Source organism: Protopterus annectens, chromosome 17.part0, assembly GCF_019279795.1.
Source record: "Protopterus annectens isolate FY-2018-M chromosome 17.part0, PAN1.0, whole genome shotgun sequence".
NCBI classification, from domain to species: domain Eukaryota; kingdom Metazoa; phylum Chordata; order Ceratodontiformes; family Protopteridae; genus Protopterus; species Protopterus annectens.
In genome coordinates, this window is record NC_056751.1 from 90,705,265 (window position 1) to 90,720,631 (window position 15,367).

Sequence of the window (15,367 nt, forward strand, 5' to 3'; positions counted from 1 at the left end):
CTTTGGCTGTTTCCTGTTTTTCTGCTTTAATAAGCCTCTATTTGAACTGGTTTGTGCTTGTTTTCTCAAAACTGCAGTGAGTTAGGCCTTCTGCCCTTGCTCTACTGTTTTCCATATATCTGCTGAGATACTACAAAAGATAATTGCTTATTTTCAACTATTTTCTGCACTTTTTGATTAAGTAAACAATATTTGCTGCATATATGTATGCTTACACTGTGCAACTGTATTTTACTGCATTTTTAGATTGTCTACTAATTGAATTCCTCTTACAAATGTAATTACTGCTCATTTGCTTGTTCTATTCATTTTACTTATTTGCTGCACTTGAAAAATACTAGCATAGACTAGGGACAGGTTTTTGCTGGGTCTAGTACTGTTTGTGACCTTTGGAGCTTGTAAAACAGTTAATCTTTTGTCTGGAGAGGCCACTCTGTGTCCTCGTGGGAAGAAGGTACAGTTTGGACTGATCAAGCTAGAGTTACTATTGCAGGGTTCCGTTTAGGGCGTTTTGATTGGATAATTTGAACTTTGGCTGTTTCCTGTTTTTCTGCTTTAATAAGCCCCTGTTTGAACCAGTTTCTGCTTGTTTTGTGTTTGTTTACACTGTGCAACTGTATTTTACTACATTTTTAGATTGTCTGTAAATTGAATTCCTCTTACAACTGTAATTACTGTTCATCTGCTTGTTTTGTTCATTTTACTTGTTTGCTACACTTGAAAAATGCTAGCATAGACTAGGGTCAGATTTTTGCTGAATCTAGTACTGTTTGTGATCTTTGGAGCTTATAAAACAGTTAAATTTATGTGTGGAGAGGCCCCACCGCCATGCCCTTGTGGCAAGAGTGTAAAGTTTGTACTGATCTAGCTAGAATTACTGTTGCAGGGCTCTGTTTAGGGTGTTTTGATTGGATAATTTGAACTTTGGCTGTTTCTTATTTTTCTGCTTTAATAAGTCTCTGTTTGAACCGGTTTGTGCTTGTGTGAGCCTGCTTGCACATCTTGCAGCATTACGCACTGCTGGGCAGAGGGATTACTGTTTATAGATGCCTGCTCTCTAGCCTCACAAATATTACCAAAACAAGAGCTCATCACACCTAAACCTAGTAATACCTACCCCTGCTGTATTCCCTCTTCAACTGTTCTAGCTACACCAAGATTATTCATAGGACCCTGAACGTTCAGTTTCTGTCCTTTTCTCCTACCAACCGGGTTGACATAGGTCTACTGAGGCAGTGTAGCACATGCCTCATGTACACTGACAACCCCCTACTTCTAAACCGTTCCTGTACCATTTGTGAGAGACATACCTACATTATGAATCTGAAATCACAGATTTCTCGCGCAATAGATAGCAATACAGGGTGGGTTGTTGGCCTACCTACCACAACTCCTACTCATGACACACAGCATACACATAGACTAACATATGCAAAGGTACTCACAAAAAATCTACTAAACACCAGAGACCTCCAAAACACATACATACTAAACCAGCCATAACACCCAAAACACAGAATAACATAATAACACAAGCAAAAGTGTCTCACCATCAAAGCCCATAAGACAAAGCACATCCACTCCAAATATCTTTGCCCGCCTCACCAGGCTGAACAAGGAGAAAGTCACAGTCAGCTGTCTTTCCAGTGCCAGGATTCTTCAGATCATGCAGACACTCCAGTCTCTCAACAATAAGTACCGTTATGATTCAGTCATAGTACAAGTTGGTGTAAACGACTCGAGATGTACCTCCCTGATTACATGAGTGAACTCTCTATGTGTCACAGGCAGGTAAGTCCCTAGCCTTAAGCATAGGATGATACCTCAATATAAACAGATAATCATTGACTTCAATAATTGGTTTACTTTCTGGTGTTATTCTAAGGGGATCTAGTTTCTGTCAGCCTAGGATAACATGATCGACAGACCTTGCTGCTGTGCCAGAGATGGTCTTCATCCGTCACCCCTGGGTTTTAGCTACTGGCAAAGTCTCTTGCCAAACCCATAGTGCCTTTTTTAGGCAATGTCACAAGGACAAAATTACTGACGTAAACATTTCATCAAAAAGCAGCCTCAAGGTTATGCTGCTAAACACTAGGAATCTTAGCATGAAACTGCACTCACTGGAAGCAGTCCTCACCTTGGAAGATGCTGACATCTGTGCAGTCATGGAAACCTGGTTGAAGGCACTGGAGAGCACCCCAGCCATACTATGTTACACCTCATACCACATGTTTAAACCATGAATAGAAGGTGAGAAAACTAAAGGAGGTGGTGCATCAATATTCATTAAAGATAAATACACCTACAGATTGGTTAAACAATATGATTCTCTGGAGACACTTCAGGTGCAACTCTTGAGAGGACACCTATTCAAGTCATTGCTAGCCACAGGACCCCCTCTATATATCAAGACACCACCCATCCTGCCTACTTGGATGTACTGGAATCCCTCAAGATGCATCCGAATATTATGGTTCTGGGTGATTTTAATTACTCATCCATTGACCGGCTAAACTACTTGTGTTCAAATTCACTTGCCCAAAGGTTCTTTATGTTCATTAACTCTAACACCCTGGACCAGCTAGTGGACACCCTGACTAAGGGTGCCAACATCTTGGATCTGGTGCTTATCAATATGGGGGACCACTGTAGCACCCCCACTGTGAGGTCTTCCATTGTCAGATCTGTCCACAAATCAGTCTCATTCGAAATAACTATCACACACACACCCCCAGCAGAAACTAAACTAAAAAAGAGCAGATTATATCCTTCTAAGGGATGGTATAAATAGCTTCACTGCACCTCCCCTCTCAGATGTAACTGGCAACTATGCCAAGTCCTACACCAATGCTTTTTACAAACACCCGTATAACTGCATTGATGCAGCCATACCTGATAGGACCAAAACAAGCTGCTCCTCAAGGAAGATCAACCTCCCTGGTGGACAACAGCCATTAACAGGCTCTTTACAATAAGAGGAAGAAACTGATATCTAAAAGTAAGATGGAGAATGCCTTAACCTGGAAACACTCCTTCCTTAGCTTAAAAAGTCCTCCAAAGCAAACTATGAATAAAATTAGCTTCCTCAACTAAGGACAACCATAAGGTGTTCTTTAGTTACATCAGTAGCCTAGAAGGTAACACCCAGATTTGCTCTGAGCTGGTAGTTAATGATACCACATGCACTGAGCCTGTGGACATAGCAAACCTGTTAGCCAACAGGTTCTGTAAAAACTTCCCTCCGCTGTCACCACCACAAATACCTCATGACATTCCTTCCACCTGTCCACAACCTTGTATCTCTAGAGAGCAAGTTATAAATGTCCTCTCTAAGGCCAAATACACAGTATTATGGGACCTGATAACATCCCAGGCTGCATCCTACATGGACTCCAACAAGAATTAGCAACACCATTGGGTACTCTTTTCAGTCCTAGTCTAAGCACCAGCTTCATCCCAGCTGAATCGAAAACATCCACAGTTATTCCCTTGCACAAGGGTGGTGCTTCCCACTGACCCTGGGAACTAGACCTATTAGCCTGACTAGACCTATTTTTAAGGCCATGGAGCAAATCATCATGGACTTTATCAACAAAGTTACTGGTAATCTCCAAACACTTGACCCTACTCAGTTTGAATTTTTCAGAGAGAGATCATACTTGTTAAAACTGGTGACTTCTTCAAGATAGTCACCAGAGCCGGGTCTATATTGTATATTCAAAGTTTCAAAACTTCGAACCTCATATGTCTGACAATGTATGAGCAAAGTTTGAAACAGCGAATATATAATAAAAAATTAAAAAAAAAAAAAAACTTACCTCAACGCTCTAAGCAGGGGGGCAAGCCCCCCTGCACCCCCCACACCTCCCACACTTAAATATACCAACTCCGAGATAGCACTTCAGTGCAGAAAAGGGAAATTTTCCCATTCTGTGCCATATAGAGCTGTTTCTTTTCACCTTCGAACTTAAGTTCGATCATATGGTGTCAACCATATGACATTCGAACTTTAAAAAGTTTGAATAATTAATAGGGACCCACCAGAGCCCTGGACAAGGGGAAAACTGTATACAGTCTACCTGGACTTGGCCAAGGCTTTTGACACTATTCCCCACTCAGGCATTATTGACAAATTCACCCAGCTAGGTATCAACCCTTATATTGTTAGTTGGGTAACTAAATGGCTCACAGATAGGACCCATACAGTGAAAATAGGGGAATCCACCTCCAACAGCAGACCAGTAATCAGTGGTGTTCCACAGGGATCAGGTCTGGGACCTCTACTGTTCAGAATCTATTTCTCTGAAGTACAAGCAAAAAATAAAGTCTACGGCTAACAAAGTTTGCTGATGACTGCAAACTGGGAGTGGTCATAGAATCCCCAAACAATGTCAATATCCTACAACAGGGTCTTACGCAAACAAATGATTGGTGCCAAAGTCACGCCTTAAAATCAATGCAAAAAATGTATTATCATCCCTTTCAGTAACAGTGATGTTCCTGCTAACTACCACATCAATAGGAATACCCTAAGCATGCAGAAAGAGAGAATGTGTACTAACTAGCAGCTTCCACTTTCAAATCGGAGACATTTTATTAGTTCAGTGGAATTATTTTGTTAAAACATTAATGGCATTATCATTAATTCAACAAAAAAGGCAAATTATTATGATTTTTAATTGTAAATGCTTTTTTATTAAAAGTGTTTAAAATTATAGATATTGCAGCTCCCAACATAGTGGTACTATTGGGCGGCCACAGTGGTGCAGTGGTTAGCATTGCCACCTCACAGCAAGAGGTTCTCTGGTTCGATCCTTGGCTGGGGTGCCTTCTGTGCGGAGTCTGCATGTCCTCCCTGTGGTCGGGTGGGTTTCCTCCGGGTGCTCCAGTTTCCTCCCACATCCCAAAGACATGCTGCAGGTGGATTGGACACTCTAAATTGGCCCTAGGTGTGAGTGTGTGCCTTCTGTGGAAGGTTGGGCGCCGGGCTGGTAACTCGACACAGTAAAACTCCACTGCCGATCATGAGCGGACAGGGTGATCTGCTGTGGCGACCCCTAACCGGGAAAAAGCCGAAAGAAGAAGAACATAGTAGTACTATTGTTGGTACTGAGATAATGCAGAACCCAGTGCAAAGAAAGATATTAAGACCACATAGCAGTATAAATAATCTACACAACAGTTAAACACAATGAAAGACAAACATAATTAAATTGAAGACCCTGAAGTCTTGGATAGTTGGCAGGTAAAAAATTTTAACTCTTTTTTTCGTGACTGCACACAGCTGGATTAACAGAATAATAGCATATCACAAACTGAAAAATAATGTTTTATGAAGGGAGGGAAGGGCAAGCCAAATGTAAGGGACTGAACCCCATTCACACATCCCCTGCTAAACTAATGTCTTTCAGCTTTTCCCCGTTAGGGGTCACCACAGCAGACCTCCGGTCCGCTAATGATTAGCAGTGGATTTTTTATGGTGCCGAGTTGCCAGCCCGACACCCAACCTTCAAAGAAGCACACCCATTCACGCACGCACCTACCTGCATGTCTTTAACGTCACTCGACCACGGGGAGAACATGCAGGCTCCTATGTTATATAATTAACTTTAAAGTGGCAACACAACTGAAAAAATTGAATTGGTTGGATTTAAAAAAATCATGTATTTTCTTTCTTCATTGCCATGCAGATTCGGAAAGGCAAGTAGCTTTTCAGAAAGATGTTCCTCAGAAGTATGTTATTCAATTACCTGCGCTTTACAGAAATGTTTATATCCTAACAGCAGATTGATTCAGGACTCCCGAATGCATCCTCAGTACCATAATCATTACCAACCATGCTATTAGAAATGTGCAAATGTAATTACTATGTATGTGAAAGAGAAAGGAGAGCAGCCCTTCCATCGAAACCTGCAGCCTCAGATGAATCTAGAAGTATGCAGTGTTATTTGTTATGGTGGCATACCGTTTTCACAGACATACACAACGCACATCAATCTTTGTTTAAGTAAATCTATCAACTAATCAAAAAAGAAAAAGTTCCATAAGGGACATTAAGGCCATATTACACCCAAACAGTCACCATGGAAGGACACTGTAGGGCTGCATCCAGTCAACAAAACTGATGACTTTAATAGACACGAACTTTACTAGAACTATTCCAGACATGCATAACAATACATGCTGTACTCCTAATCGATCTGTCATGTTTGAAATCATGTAGTGAGGACATAATTCTTATCAGTGAATTTTGTTGCTGTTCCATATGTTTCTGGGCAGGGGAGAAGGAAAGACTTTGCACCCGTAGGTTGCTCATTCTTTTTTGCATTGTTGATTGAAAATTATTAGTCTTGAGATGTAGGACTTTTACAGTGACTTAAGTCATATTGTGCATCCTCTTGGATGCCAAAACATTTAATATCCATTTTTAATCCAGACTTTCTCATGAGCACCCACAGTGTGCTTCATCAGCTACATATTTTGCCTCTGTATGTCAAAATAGGAGCATTCATGTCTGAATGACAACTTGGCTTTTCCAAGTCTGAAAAAGTCCTTCTATAACATAGGTAACATAAAGACTTTTTTCATTCAAAACACTCAGCAGACACAAAATGAAGGAGCAGAGATGATAAGCACCTACAGGCAGTTTAATGATCAGTATTATCCCAGACTTCCCAAACTGGTATGGTTTAAGAGAGCAAGTTTTTAAAATAGCATCAAATAAATACCCAAAAAAGGATATTAAACAGATATCCTTCCAACTACTTCTGGATCCCAAGGATACATACATTAGACTTTCATCCTTAATTTTCAAGGTCGTCTCAAGAATTCTTTAAGTCCTGTCTTCAAGACACTTAGTGACAGCCTTTGATTGCCTCGCAGTCTTACATTCCCATGCTCTTGGTCTGCCATTGTACTTCCTACATTTGAAGTCCAATTTTACTGTACTGCTTATGTAGCTGTGATACTGAGCTGTTCTTTGCAACATTTCACAAAATATTACTGAAGTTCTGTCAGTGACTTTCTTGCACTGGGTTCATTTTCCATTCCACAGCCATCATATTGATGGAGATCATAGTTTTCTGAGGGCCTGCAGACTGAGTAATCTTATCAAAAACAGAAGTAAAGCACGGGCAGTTAACACAACAGTACAATCCTAGCACATTTTTAGGTAAGGAACTTAAAATAATTCTAATTTCAGCTAATCAGCTGTATGATTTCAGTGTCTGAGGGGGACAGTATGGAGACTTCATCAAAATACTGCCAAATCCAACAGAACTGAACTGAAGTCTCACATTGTTGCTGCTTCTTAACACACTTAAATACCATCCCAGTTCTAGTTTAGAAAACATGCAGTTACCACATGTTTTTTTAACACCAGGCTGCTACTCTGTTACTCTTAATGCTAATATTAGCGGGGTAACTTGTGCAATTTTTATGTCATTCTCTCCGATCATCACGCCCCCCCATGTGAAGAGCTGATCCAATTATTCCCAGAGGTGGCAGCCATATACCTCACTCATTCCTTCAAAGACAAGCTCAAGATGTGGTGCTGTCATCTGTAGGGATCAGGGATTTCTGCTTAACCCTAACATTTTCCCTGTTTTTGCCCATCCACTGATGCTGAAGTGGTGGGCATGCAGTGGGCCTTTGCAAGACCATGTCAGTCACTTCTGTGAGATACGTACTTCCCAGAAAACTCTGTCTCCTTGTATGTAAGCACCCCTGTTTGATCTCCAGTCTCCTCCAAGGATTCTAAGATGGAGAATATACTCTAGACATGTGCACCCAACCCCCAAGTGAGATACAGACAGGTACTACCTCATCATTCCTCTCGTCCCCTACTATATGTGCAGCACCCAAAGAAGTGATTGAACCTAGGGCATCTAGATCACACTCAGGGTATTATCAATATATGCCACAGAGCTGGAGCAGAATATTATAATTATATTTTCTTACTGCCTGGTACAGCAATGCCTCAGTGCCGGAGCAAAAATTATAATTTCTTACTAGTGATGACTCAGACTAGATGGTGCAACAAATTGACATAATATAGGTTCATAGGAAGTTACTAGGCTAATGGCCCTAGAGCCCTTACAAGCCTAGGCATATTTATCCCATGTTACCCCGTTGGTCAGTATATCAAAATATCAAAGATTTCTTTTGGACTGAGTTTTTTTGGATATACATTTCCTTTTAGACTTCATTTTTGGATGTAAAGTTTCCTTTCAGGATGGCATAATATCAATGATTTAAGGTAAATATCCAAATACACTGAACATCAAATCACCCAGTCCTGTGCCTTTTTGTTCCCCACCCTCTGAGGAAAGTGACAGCCAGGGAACATGGCTGTCATTCAGTAAGTTTAGGAGACTTTTGTAATGCTTCTAATTATTATCCCATGTTGGTCAGAAGGAGAGGCTAGGGCAGTTGTACTTTCTGTTTATCGCCATCTGTATCTACAGTCCTGCGCCTTCTTTGGTGGGCTCGTGTTTCCTCGAGTCCTAAATGCATGATCTGAACCTCAGAACATACCTCCAGATGAGAGATAGAACTCTGTGAGCATCATCATCATTATCAACCCCCTATTTCCCATTTTCTACATGGGGTGGAGGTTTAGTGTCAACTGTCACAATCTCTCTCTATTCACTGCCACTCTCCTGCCTCCTTTGACACTCATGCCTGACTCTGGCTGGTCTTCTCTCACACAGTCCATCCACCTCTTTGCTGGGTGCCATTATTTTCTCTTGCCTTCTTTCTGTCTGTCCCAAATCTTTTTCACCTGATTGTCTCTGGCTTTTCTGCACATGCCCAAACTACCATAATCTCTTCTATTTGACCTTTTCTGCAATTGAAGCTACTTTGGCTTCTGCTCTTATGTCCTCATTTCTTCATCTGTACCACAGTGTGCACCCTACCACCCATCTCAGACACTTTAAATCCATCACCTCTAGTTTCCTCAGCTGTTCTGCCTTTACTGCCCAGGTTTCCATACCATACAGCAGTGCTGGTTGCACCACTGTTTTGCACATCTTACTTTCCTTTTGTCATATACTACACCTGATGCAAGCTTTGACCTCCTCATTCAGATTTCCCTTCTTCTCAACCACCCCTACCAGATACTTGAAGCTGTTAACCTGTTCCACTGTTTTCCTTTCTATCTCAATTCTCAGCTTCTTATGAATTCCAGCATTTCCTGCCATTACAACTGTCTTATCTGTACTCAGTTTCATCCCATTTGCCTTCAGTTTTGCATTCCATTCACCTAGCATTTGCTGACGTTCTTGCTCCGCGTCTGTCTATAATGCCATATCGTCTGCATAAAGCATCTTTGTCGATCTATCCTCTCCAACCTGTTTGCTAACATAGTCCATCACCAGTATGAGCAGCAGTAGGCTCTGAGCTGAATCCTAGTGCACACTCACTCTCACTAGAAACCCCTCTGTGAGACTGAACACTGTTTGTACTTGAGTCACTGGGTTCTTGTACATAGCTTGCACTAATTATACCTATGTTTCTGGTTCTTTGAACCACCACAGGACTGCCCAAATCAACTTTCTTGGGACCTTGTTATATGTTTTTTCCAAGTCTAGGAATACCCAGTTGGACTCTTTCCTCATCTCTAGCTTATCAACTATCTGACTCATTGGAAACATTGGGTCAGTTGTGCTGCATCCTGATCTGAATTCACACTGCTCATCTCCCATATTATATTCTACTACTCTGCCTATCTGTTTATCAATGACCCTCCCCAGATCTTTCATGCAATGTAATAGGAGTTTGATGCCTCTATACTGCCCATAGTTGTGAATGTCTCTGTTCTTGAACACTGGCATGAGTATGTTTATTCTCCAGTCATCTGGGATACGCCTTTCTCTCCACACTGCTATGAATACCCTCAGGAGCCATTTCTCTGCTAACTTACCCAGCATTTTATCACATCTGCTGTGACCATATCTGAGCCTGCTGCTTTCCCCAACTTCATTTTCATTAGTGCTGTTCTTACTTCTTCTGTGGTGGCTCCTCCTCTTCAATCTTCATAGGCTGTGTCAGGGGCAGTACAGCTTCTGTGGGGTTTTCTTCATTCAGAAACTGCTGAAAGTACTCCTTCCATCTGCCTTTGGTATCCAGTGGACTGGTGAGGAGGTTATTGCTGGCATCCCTTATGAAGGGTGTCTGACTATCCTCTTTATCTTTCTGTCTTTGCCTTGCAACCACATATAGTTTCTTTGTACCATCTATTGACTTACTCTCCAGAAGCTGGTAGAGTGCCTCTGACACCTTGTTCTTTGCTGTTGCAACTTCTTTCTTAGTTACTTTAGCTAACCAGTATTCCTTCTTAACCTGGTCCATCTTTCCTATCTCCCACTTTTTCCTTCATGCCTTCTTTCTTTTGATGACTTCCTGGACTTCTGCATTCCACCACTAACTTTCCTCATGCACCTTATTTATTTACCTGGTCAGCCACATATCTGTTCTGTATCCTGATACATGCTGTTTTGAGGTGCTGCCATTCTTCTTCAACTCCACCTATTTCCTCCTCTTCTTAGGGTGCTAAAGCCCTAAGTAGTTCCTTGAACTGTTGTACTTTCTCTCCAGTCAAATTCCTGGTCTTCAACCTGGTCTCTATTGACTTTACAGCCTTCTCTGACCACTGCTTTCAGCTGATTGTGGCAACCAGCAGTTTATGCTGTGGGCCAACTGTTTCAATGGGGATGACTGTGCAATCACTGATTCTAGCTCAGTACCTTTTCCTTACTAGGAAAGCTCCCCCCAGAAATGGTGTGCTGGTATCATCCACTTACTCCTACCCCTCCCAAACTGGCTCCTCCAGTATGTGGGCGGCCAATCTTATCCCAGTCACCAGGGTTGGTCAGAGCAAAAACCTCTGTGCTGTTAAGCTGGAACAAGGAAGCATGCAGCTAATACTAAGAGCATTAGCTTGCACAGTCCATAATGTACTGTAAGATAGTTTTCTTCTCTACAGGTCATGGCTAAATGGTGTTTTATGGTTTCTTTGCATTCAGTCTTTTGATCTATTTGTTGATTTTTGTTTGTATTTAGCAAGTTTTATACTTCCATTGCTGAAACAATGGCTCAAACATCATATGATCATCTATTTCCAGTCTTCCTTTTGAAGTAACACAGCACATTAATGCCAGTGCTGTATAACATTTACTACCTGACCATGTAATCTCCAGTCATAATCGAGTGCTACGACTGACACATACACTGTTCATTTCTGGGCAACAATCAAGTATAAAAAAACAGTCATGTGATATTTGGTGTCTAAAGCATTTCTTTTATCATCTGCTTCCTGTGTTGTTATAATAGTAATGCTTTGCAACCTTAAGATTATTTTGAAACAAAAGGTAGCTTGCAGTCAAAACCAGTTGTTTTCTATTCATAATGAAAAAATTTAAACCTGCTTATTAAATGAGTCTCAGCAATTCGTCCAAAGTTATATTTGAACCACCTCTACTTAATTTAAATGACTGATTTATTCTTCTTTACTTATTTGACCCAACAGCTTTGAAAGAGAATTATAGCAGTGATGAAGCTATCCCAAGCCATACGAATGAATCCAAGGAGTACAGTACCTGTAACTACAGCCTTACAAAAGAGAAGAAAAAGGACAATCGAAGTGATGGAGAGAGACAGAAGTTTAGCAAAAACCTGAGGAAGCGACGCTCTTTTGTGCAAACACACTACACTTCATATGTTACATTTCCTATAACCCCTGAGTCACCTGATGGTACTGATCATCTGTGCTGTTATGAAAAAGAGGCATTTTCTACAGCAGTTCCCCAGGCTTCTGTTATGCCATGTCTAAACCATTGTGAGAGTGAACAGCAGCACCTAGAACTGAAGTCAGTCAGCCAAAATAATCTCCCTCAAATGACTTTCAGTAAGACTATCTCATCTAATTTAATGGAGATGGAACCTGATACAATGGAAACCAAATCATTAGTGGATTCACTGATTGCAGTTTCTCCTGTATCTGCCATTCGTTATAGGGGTGATCCTGAAGGAAAAGAGCAAACAGAAATGCAAAATGATATTGGTCATTGTTCCTACAGTGACAGCAGAGTCATCAGTCCTGGTACAGTTGTCACTGAGGGACATGCAACCATTCAAATGATAGAGCCATCACTAATCACCCCAAAACATAATGGAAGTCACTCGTCCTGCTTTATTCCTGAATGTACACCTGATACTGATAATGGTGCTGTGCTTTCTGCAGAAAAAAATGAAATGACAGACATAATTAAAATGTCAGACACTGTGGGTACTGAGGGACAAAGAGAAATGATGGCCAACAACTTGCCACAAAATAATGAACACAGAGAAGATGTAAACCTCTTCTCAGAATCACCGTACATGTACTTAGAAAGCTTGCCTTTGAATAAGATGGAAGCAGAAAATGGAGGATGTACTAAAAGCAATGATGAAAGGTTTGAACCAAAGCATATGCTCCTTAATGAGCCTACTAAATCAAGCACAGGGGAAACTACTAAAACAGGAAATAATCTTATAGCATATAAAGAAAAAAGACACTGGACCCAAAAAGTAGTGCCAGCAAAAAAGGAGAAAGAAAAATTTCTTGGATTTTCTAGTGCTACAGGACTGCTTCTTAACTTTAATGGCACATCTGGTGTGATAACTCGTCTGACTATGTCAACATTGAGAACAAAACTCCAGAAACTACCATCATATTTGTCAAAATCTTGTGATACCATCGCTCTGAGTGGTCCCAGTGATAGAATCAGCACACCTCATGCAGAAGAACAGTCTTGCAGCTCCATTAAAGATACTTCATCAACAGGGGAACAAACTTTAAGGGAAGCAGGCTCTTCATCAGTGTATGGAGTGAATTACCGACTTCAGCAAACCCTTGCTGATGACCAGTGTATAACTGATCAGTTCACTGTTAATGACCAAGCTACAGGAATGGATGAAGGTGAATCAGGTGAAACATTTTATAAATTTCATTCCCTGTATAAAACCTCTAAGGTCAGAGATTTGCATGAAGAAGCTGCCGCTTTCTCACAACAGTTAGAAAATCTGGCAAACTGTGCCAATGATCTAAGAGTTCCATTAAATGAGGACGATGGCACAGATGGCTCCCTGGGTGTTACAAATGTTAAGGATGCATTCTTAGCAACAGCTGGGACTGACAGCTGCAGCTGTAAACTAATGTATGGTAATTGCTTTAGTGGAGTAGACACTACAGTTGATGATGAAAATATTGACTCAGAACAAACAAGTACGTCTTCATTGCCGTTGACCACACCTCCTTCCTCAGGGAGTTTACGATCTGTAGAGATAAACCCCTTTAAAGATTCGCTGACTTCCACTGTGATAGAAGATTCTGAACAAACTACAGGTGAAGATCTCACACTTCTTAGTTTAGCTGACCAGATTGATGCCCTTCATCAGCTGAAAAGTCAAGTTTCACACAGACCCACAGGATTCGTCTTGCTGCAAGAGTATGCAAATGAATTGCACTCCGTACTGGAGCAGTTTCCTGGAAGCAAAGGGCAGCACCTAAAAGAGCAGTGTGCTGTGCTTTTTTCTGAGAATAGAAGTATACTGTGTACAGAGTCCCGCAAGTTGATGACCAGTTGTCAGAAGGTCATTAGATCAGAGCAGCCTTCTGAAGAAATGTTAACTGCAGTACAGGTGAGCTTCTGTAATTTCATCCAGCTGACTGAAATCTGTTTCCAATTCACAAGCTGCATGCGCTGTAAAAAGAGGCACTTGGATGTTGTTAGCAATTTAAAGGACATCTTGCTCACCTATAAGGAGTTCATCCAGGCTGCTGAGAAAGCTTGCGGAAGAAGTTACAGTGACCTGAGCATTAAACTGTTGGCAAGACAATGTACTGCACTCACTGCTGGACTGTTTTGCTTAACACAACTCTTTCGAACAGTCACACCACTCTAAAAACAATAATATTCACCTGTGTTTGATCATACTGGGCTGTGCTATATTTCCACCATGCATGAACTGCTTTTTTGATATTTAAAATGATTATTTTGCATGACAGTTATTTTTATTTCACTCACAATGGTTTTCCATTTAAGGTTTTAAATGCAGTAATTAGCCTTGCATTCAGGATTCCACACTGTTGCATATGCTTGAGAGTATAAATATAGCAAGGATTACAGCATTTCCAGATCATATGCACAATTCAAATAAGAATATATATTGTATATTTATGGTTAAGCCCGTTCAAAATCAGCCACTGTAATTCTGTGCTTAGGCTGCATTGTCTGTTTCATGAAAGAAAGTAGTAGCTTTCACATAAAAAGGCAGTGAATAATAAGTTAAACACTTGGATAAGGATTTATCCTTAAAATAAGGCAGACATGTCAGTCATTCCATTCACTACAGAGAATAAAAAGAGCTGGGATGTCCGTGTGTGTGTGTGTGTGTGTGTGTGTGTGTGTGTGTGTGTGTGTGTGTGTGTGTGTATATATATATATATATATATATATATATATATATATATATATATATATAAATATATATGGGTCACTGTCACAATGTTGAAACACGGTTTATCGAAACCATGTTTCGGCAGACACAATTTAGCGAAAGTGCATTTTATTGAAATTGCTAAATGGGGAGTGGGAAATTAAAGAAGGCATGCAATTTGCATGCACCATTAGTTGTAAATCAATGTATAGTGTTCATTTACAACTAACAAAGCTATTGATGACATCTTGGTACAGTGGGGATAAGGGAATATTCCCTTTTCCCCACTGTAGTGCGATCTCGGAGTGAGAATAATAAAGTGGGGGGGTGAGGGGGGCTTGCTTGTTGATTTCTTTAGTGAAAGTGCATAGTCAACAATATGCACTTACGCTAAAGTGTATTATCGGAAACACAATTCGATGGATTGTGTTTTCGATAATACAACAGTGACCCATAGATATATATATATATATATATATATATATACACAAACACACACACACACACACACACACACACACACACACACACACACACACACACACATAGATCTGTGTCAGATGATCGTGTTTTTAGAAGCTCAAAATTCATATGGACGAGACCATATGATCGAGTTTACAAAAACATGACCATCAAAGAAAAACCCAGAAATGTACTTTTTTAAAGTTTATGTAGGGGCAAGCCTTCCTGCACCCCCACATCCTCTGCAAATTATATATACCAACTCTGAGATTACACTATTGTGAAGAAAAGGGTAAATTTCCTGATCCTAGCTGTACCGCAATCTCATTGAAAAGCTTTGAGTTTTCAAAACCCCCTTATCACCCTTATGCTAAGACTCAAATACTAAAGATGGAATGACAATCAATTAACTTAATTGTTG

General features: G+C 40.6%; 1 protein-coding gene across 1 annotated transcript in view; it reads left to right on the top strand.

The window, feature by feature from the left end:
* The window catches only part of FRMPD1 (FERM and PDZ domain containing 1), a 998,362-nt gene extending 983,933 nt beyond the window's left edge, over window positions 1–14,429 (top strand). The window contains exon 15 of the mRNA XM_044059294.1: window positions 11,534–14,429. Within this exon, the coding sequence (XP_043915229.1) occupies window positions 11,534–13,950 (2,417 nt within the window). The 3' untranslated portion in view covers window positions 13,951–14,429. The remainder of the gene's footprint in view (window positions 1–11,533) is intronic.
* The last annotated feature ends 938 nt before the right edge of the window (window positions 14,430–15,367 follow it).